Source organism: Amblyomma mixtum, chromosome 10, assembly GCF_055824585.1.
Source record: "Amblyomma mixtum isolate Tamu chromosome 10, ASM5582458v1, whole genome shotgun sequence".
NCBI classification, from domain to species: Eukaryota; Metazoa; Arthropoda; class Arachnida; order Ixodida; family Ixodidae; genus Amblyomma; species Amblyomma mixtum.
Genome location: NC_143021.1, coordinates 30614717 through 30622078, shown reverse-complemented (window position 1 = coordinate 30622078; position 7362 = coordinate 30614717). Strand labels below are relative to the sequence as shown.

The 7362-nt window shown below is 44.5% G+C and overlaps 1 protein-coding gene across 1 annotated transcript; it reads left to right on the top strand.

Moving 5' to 3' along the window:
• Window positions 1–209: 209 nt before the first annotated feature.
• Window positions 210–3711, top strand: LOC149325515 (uncharacterized). Its single transcript, XM_089564319.1, has 5 exons — window positions 210–339; window positions 412–469; window positions 1248–1374; window positions 1988–2371; window positions 3706–3711. Exons 1-5 carry the CDS (start codon window positions 210–212, stop codon window positions 3709–3711), a joined length of 705 nt encoding a protein of 234 aa, XP_089420445.1.
• The last annotated feature ends 3651 nt before the right edge of the window (window positions 3712–7362 follow it).

Here is a 7362-nt window from a genome sequence, read left to right as displayed (position 1 = left end):
TCGACCACGGCAAGTCCACCACACCACACACACTCCCAATACTGTATTTACGCGGGCGCCCTTAACTACAGTTAAGGTAACTACGGTTCTCCGTAACTATTGTTAGCCGTGCTCACACGACAAGCCAAACCGTAGTTACGCCACTAACTGCAGTTAACGTAGCCGAGCTGGCTAACTACTGTTCGCGGCTAACTACTGTTTGCGACAAGATGGCGGCGCCCGCGGCAGCAGAAACGCCGATGTCAAGCGAGTCGTCCTCCCAGAGGCGTGTCAACTGTCCTGATGCAACAACAACGGCCTTGATACGCATCTGGGAGGACCATCTCCCTGCGCTGCGAGGCTACACGCGCAACGCGCGAATATACGCAGCGATCGCGGACGCGCTGAACGCCGGGCTTGCGCCGGGCGAAGGCCCATACACTGCCAAGCAAGTCAAGCAGAAGGTGGACAACCTCAACAAGAAATACCGGTAAGTGCGATCTTAAACGAATAATACTCGTGTAATATCGCTTTCTTGGTGTTGTTTACTCAGTGCAACAAGCTATTGAAGAACTCTGGTGCAACTGAGCTATAGCCCCCCATGTGCGGCAATAGCACATGTCGCTAGCGATTACTGGTGTCCGATACGATCTTGCAGATATGTTATAAAGGTCGTAAAGTTTTCGAGAGTAAGGACACATGACAGAGGCAGCAAACACGTTATTCGGCGTATAGTCGTTCTAATTTGACTTCGCTCGTGCACGCGTGCATCGAACTGCATGACAACTTCATCCTCCGTTTGTGTTATTATCTACTATCTGCATCGCCATCAGCGTCGTTATTTCATCTTCGGTACGCGTTGACATTGCACGCACGCGTCAGCGTTTCAGGCCTCCTGCTATGGCAGTAACTGACCAGATTTATTTATTTCTTTCATATAACTTTTCCGCGTTCCACTCTGCACTGCCTCATAAATACTTGAATGCCATTAGCAGAACCATAATACGACAGTTGCGGCTTCACTTTCAAAACTGCAACCGGTAGGATTAAAGCAACATCGTAAATTTAAACTGCACTAATTTCACCAGCACATGTGCCTGCTGGTTAGGCACATAATTGTGAAATATTAGTCTCGCAGTGCTGAATGCACAGTGGCCTTTAATGCACTGAAGATAACTGCTGAGACTGCGAACTGCTTGGATTGCAATCTTCAATGTCTTTTATTTAAGCAGTACAATTATTTATACAAATGATTTCCATTTTTTCAGGCAGCTGAGACGGACGGGCACTGCTACAGGCTCACCCGGTGTGCCATGGTTGTTCTACTGGCAGCTCTACAGTTTTCTTGGGTGTCTGCCCATCAACGATGATGGGCGAGTTGAGGAAAATATGGAGGTGACTTGCTATTTGTAACATTGCCTATCAGTTCATGAAATCACTGCACAATTCCATCACTACCCATTTCTCAGTGCACTGTGTACTTCGATTTACGACAGGCTGGCCAGTGGCAGACAGTAAAGAGCACATTTGGGAGTTGTGCAGAGTAAACCACTCCCACAACCATGAGCATCGGCAAAGCAGAGCAAAAATGGCACTTGCCTCTTGAAACCATGTACAGACACGGCTGCGTTTCGATGGAGGCAAAACGCAAAAGGCCCTCGTGTGCTGTGCGACGTCAGTGCACGTTAAAGATACCCAGGTGGTCGAAATTATTTGAGCTCTCCACTATGGCACCTCTTTCCTCCTTTTTTCTTTCACTCCCTCCTTTCAGTTAAGGTGTAAACCAATATGTGCGACATTTACTGCGCCATTTCCTTTCTTCATAGACCAAAAAAAGACCCCTTCAACCTCAGTGCCATGCTGAATTGCCCACCTCACCGTGGCCGTCAATAGCTTCTGTTTTTCTCAATATACTGTGGCAGCTGGTGAGTGCATTTCTTTAGGATGCCTTTAACCTCTCCTTTCAAATCTTAAAAGTATGCTGTTTTCTGTGTTGTGTCATGTGCAGCTGCCAGTCGTCAATGAGGCACCTGACGGTGCAGAAGTGGTGATGTCGTGGGAGGACGGGCTTCCAGAAGCAAGCAGAGAGGACCACCTGCAAAATGCTGCCAGTTCCGCCAGCAGCAGCACCACTCCTGTGGTACATGCACTGGCAATTGCAAGTGGCAGCAATGGCGGTGGAGGAAGTAGTGCGGATACTGCTGGGACAAATGGTAGGAGACCCAAAACTCAAAAGAGTCGCCACAAAAGACCGGCAACCACTGTGCAGCAGCTGATTGCCCTCCACAAAACAGAAGCAGAGGAAACAGTACGGGCTGAACGAAAAGCCCATAAAATGCGCAAAAAAATGGTCCGCCTTCAAGGAGAAGCGAACGACATTAACGCAAGCATGGTCAGGCTTCTAGAAAGATTCCTTGAGAGAGGAAGCAGTCAGTCACAAAATAAAGAGTGATCACAAGTGCTTGTCGGTTTGCAGTTTGTGATGTATTCTTTTGAGGGCTTCCTGGGTGCTGCCATATTTTTCACTGGACTGTCACGTGCACCTCACCCTAGCACGGCTTAAGAGGCAATGGAATCAGTTTCTGATACTCCAAAGAGGAGTCGTTTCGACAATGCAGACCGATGCAAAGGTATTTAGCAGCATGTGATGATATGAACAAAGCTCTTTTACGTCTGGAATTTTATACTGTGGTTTAAGCAGCAAATTACTGTGGGGGTTGACTACCACAGCAGTGTGAAGTATACGTATTGACAATGGGTGTGTGTACACTACAGAAGAATATAGGTGTGGGTGCAATGAACGAATAAGGTTGTGGCAAGAAATACTGCTGTTGCTCCTAGGGTATCGCTCCACATACCTTTCCACAATGAACTTCCTGCTGTTGCCTATCCACTGATCATCATTTGCAAGGGGCGTTCATCTTTCTTCCAACCAAATGGGCTTTCTTTAGGGTAAGTGATAGCGTGCGGGGAGACTCTGGGGAATATTAATGATAGAAAAATAGTACTGACATGAAAATGCACAGAGAAAGTTTACTTTTGCTAAAAAAACAACAGAAAATGCAATAGTATCTATCACACTGCATTTTCAAAAACTGTGAGTGCGAGACTAAAAGCTTTTTGAACTGGTAAAACAGGAGCATATAGGCCAGTAATACACAAATATTGCGAAGAAATACACAGCAAGCAATAGAGAGCAACAGACAACGCACAGATCATGCTACAAAATTACAAAATGAAATAGCACAATGACAGTGAATCAGCAAAAAAATAGCAATACTCAACAACAATGAATACCATAAAATGTGAAACTTAATTATAAAAATATAACTATAAAAACTTAAGCTATAAAAATGGGAGCGTAAACCAGCTTTTCATTATAAAAATATAACAATAAAAACTTAAGCTATAAAAATGGGAGCGTAAACCAGCTTTTCATTATTGTGTACCAGCAAATTGTTTATTTACTGGAAGGATTGAGATCTGCATGATTTAACAGGTTTGTCAGCGAAAGTAGTGTGTAGGTGAAGGACTTTGTCGCAAGAAGGGCTAGTGGTTGGTACAAACCGCAGCTTTTTACAGCTTAACGTGAGCCTAACTGTACAAATGATAGGTTTTCATGCTTTCGAAAGAAAGTTTTGTGGGATATTAGTAAGGTATGTGAGCTCTGTGTAAACAAATTATTCTCTAGTAGTGTTCCCCTTCTCAAACTATATTTTGTCACAGGTGTAAAAGACGAGCTTAACAGTCAGCAGTATGCTTCGTCAAGTTCTTTCTTGTCCTTCCTTTGCTTTGTGCTGCATTTCATCCTTACATATGACCCACTCACCCAAACCTCTGGCTTAGAACAGGTAACCTCCGAGTATCATTCCACCCGCCTCATCCTGGCAAAGCAGCAGCCTCTGTACCAAGTAATCTCGCTACAAGGCTTTCATTTGGTTTGTAGTTAAATGGGTTTCCTTTATGGCAAGTGAGTGTTCCAGCTGAGATTAGGGGACTTAAAAGTAAAAAATTAGTTCTGACATAAAACTAAACATGTCTGATATACGTTGCTTACAAGTAGCTCATTGCAAACATATTGCACTACACTTTCTTCAATGTCTTGTTTTTTAGCAGCAGTCATTTTAAAAGCCATGAATGTTGACACATTGAACTGGATTTATTGAAGCTTGGTTACCAGAGCCTGTGTTCATGAGTTAATGCAGAAGCACATGAGAATTATTCTTATGGGGAAATAATTACGCATGTGTTGTCTCAACCATTAATAAAGGAAACAAATCTGAACTTGGAGGCAGATGAAATTCTACTGGAGTAAATTTGTGCAAATGATGCCATAATGAGGCTCCTAGCATTCCTGAAATGCTAGGTAACAGCAAGGGGTATACAGTCGTGCATCAATTTTAATGGATTATTTGGTTCCCGGGCAGTACTGTTCATTAGGAGAATCATTCACAACAATAAATCATGACGAAGCAACACAACAACAAAAATCTCCCTATCAATGGTACATAATGGTTGACGTGCGCAGCATAAAACTTTCACACTGTGTTTTACCGGTGGCCAAACTAAAAATACAGGACTACAAACATATTGTTGCAGACATGGTGTTACAAGGGGTTAATTCCAATGGAACAATGACTATGTATCCCAGATAGTCCCTCCATCCCCTGCTGCACAATACACACACGCACTCTGTCGCCACTGGTTGCACTAATATTTGTTACCGTAACTGCTTGAGGAAAGAGGGAACCATTACAGCAACTCAAAGGAAGGACAAAATGACCACCATGCAATAAGGCTCTATTTTAGAATGAGAGTGAGCAGACTCTCATGCAGCGTCCGAGATTTGAAAAAAAAAGAGACAGTACAGGCTTGACAATAGAGTTTTCCACATATTGGTGTTAATGTAATCGTGAACAGGTTAAAGTACTGTCTTGCCCACCACGAAGATGTACACTTCATGGCATATGCAGACAATGTCATCATCTGAATAGAAGTATGCAAGCAGCGTATACCCACCAAAGTATCACATCCCTTCATGAAGCTTAAGATTCATTTGAGGAAAAGCTCATTACCACAGGCATGCATATGTCTCCAGAATAAAATGAAATACAACACAATCAAAGAGACACCTACAAAGAGATGCAGATGGCAGCTCAGCACGAGAGACAAGCGGTTGAAATGGTTAAAAGAAAGGTAGATTGGTATTCTTGGAATTCCTGTGAGAAGAGAGCAGTGGCAGAATGGGTGCAGTAGTAGAAACTCAAGCCTCTAAATGAAGTCCTCATAAATGGCACCAGCTATACCAGCAATGCATCAGCTTTGCTGCAGTGAAAGCAAAGCAACCTCGGGCAAAACGCCTTCTGTGCCAACCTACAGTTGCCATTTGCTCTCATTCTCATTATATACACAGAGCCAGCTCCTGTTACATCGTGCCATCTCTCTGGCTGCTACGCAGCTGAACCACCTATTAATTCATCTTAACAAAACTGAACCTCAATTAGCCCAAGGTTTTAGTTGCTCAATACACTGAGTCATCTATTAGTAAAAAATGCAAGGAACACGGATCATGCAAAATGTTTCAGTTGCCTGAAAGATGCTTTGCCAGAGCATTCCGTATAGCTACCCCTGACGGCTCTACTCGGCTACTTGTGCACACTGGCTGAGGACGCCTCTCATCTGCACTTTGCACTGCACCAAACCAGCCTGCATCACACTGATCATTGAGCTTCTCACAGATATTGTGCAGCACACAAGCAGCGCGGATCACAGTGTTCACATTGTTTATATTGCACTCCAGACCCTTCAGCAAGATTCTGAAGCGTGCTTTCACACGTCCAAACGCATTTTCGACCACACGTCTGGCACTCGACATATGAAAATAATCACACACTGAAGAGCACAAGACACGATATCGCACACTCGTGTCACGAAAGTGAGGAGGTAATGAAGCGCCGCACTTGACTGCACTAACGACGCACAAGCGTTGCGAACACAGTCAAAAATGAGGCACAACGGAACGAGTGATATGGCGGCTCCCGTTAGGACAGTAGTGGCTAGATATGGCTATTATGTTGACTGTAAAGTCAACTACGATCATTGTGTGTAGACTCCTTTCCAGCTTTACTCTAATGTCCGCCACATGCGCAGGAAAAAAACTGCCCCGCAGATAGAAGAACGAGAAACAACCGTTTTTTCGATCATATAATCTTTTTAAAGTAATCTTGATTGATAATACACCGCTTTAGGTGAAATCATAAATTCACAAAGGTGGTAATCACATGACGGTTTCCGTCACTCTAACCGACATGCCCAAATTGCGTGTAAGCACGGGTAACTGTGGTTTGCGTTAACTATGGTTAAGCCCTCTAACAGCAGTTAAGCTTAACTATAGTTAGGCTGCCCGTGTAAAGAGGATATAACACATCCTCTGACTCACTCACACGCACACTCTGGTCGCTTGACCCACACTGCCTGACAAGTGACAACCCGTCTCTGTCCCCAGCGCGACCGTCCCTACCCTTTCCCAGAAAGAGCATATAATCCCCTCCGAGGTCGTCGTGCGGGGAGGTTCGGTGCGTTCGGCGCCCGTTGGTCTCAAGGTAAGAGGGTAATGCCCTGTGCGGCTTCCACCGTCCGTTCTAACAGTCTCTGACTGGCTTTATTTATTCACGGGAAGCGGAAAAAGAAAATAAAAGCGAAAGAACAGTCCGCACGCGACTGCCTGAAGGGCACTCCAAGCGTTGGTAGACCCCTCCCTACGTCTGCGGGAAATAAATATATAAAGGCAGCAGTCGGACGTTAATCCATTTTAAATTATAGAAATCGGCCGCTCAGGGCAATAATTCGAAGTTTCTAAGAATGCTCGGAATGTGTAGATCGAGTTCCCGCGGTAAAAAGACGAGTTTAGATTCCTCTTCAGTGTACCTTTAAGTATCATCAAAAAAGTGTCACAAGCATGCGTTCTTAAGAGGGTTCACCAGCTACAAGGCAACTCAGATTTGAACTTTTTCTGTCGATAGATGGCAGCACCTGAATACCCCAAAAAGGAGGTAAGTTCTAATCCCCCTCCAGGTGTGTAAACCACACCGCGACACGAAAGTATTCGTTCTTCCGCGTACAAAAAGTAGAGCCCAGAACTTTGTGTAGGTATGTGGCCAAGTTTCCTGGGTCCGAAGCACAAAAAAGTTAACCCCTCTCAAGCCACTGAGCAAAGAAGGATGTGGGGGTCAGACAATAGACCATTTCCCAGTAACCCACCAATTTAGCCTTTCTGGTTTGGGTTGCCTAAGCTTTCTTCCTTCTTTTCTGAGAAAATTCTTTTACAATGGTAGAGGGGGGCTACTGGTTTCGGCTAAGCAGACAGGTGTGGTTGGTTAAAAT

Excerpts from the sequence above, each read along its gene's own strand:
- LOC149325515 (XM_089564319.1), top strand. The coding sequence starts at position 210 with ATGGCGGCGCCCGCGGCAGCAGAAACGCCGATGTCAAGCGAGTCGTCC. Across the intron at positions 340-411 it reads CCATCTCCCTGCGCTGCGAG|GCCCATACACTGCCAAGCAA; the intron begins GCTACACGCGCA and ends CGCCGGGCGAAG. Across the intron at positions 1,375-1,987 it reads GAGTTGAGGAAAATATGGAG|CTGCCAGTCGTCAATGAGGC; the intron begins GTGACTTGCTAT and ends TGTCATGTGCAG.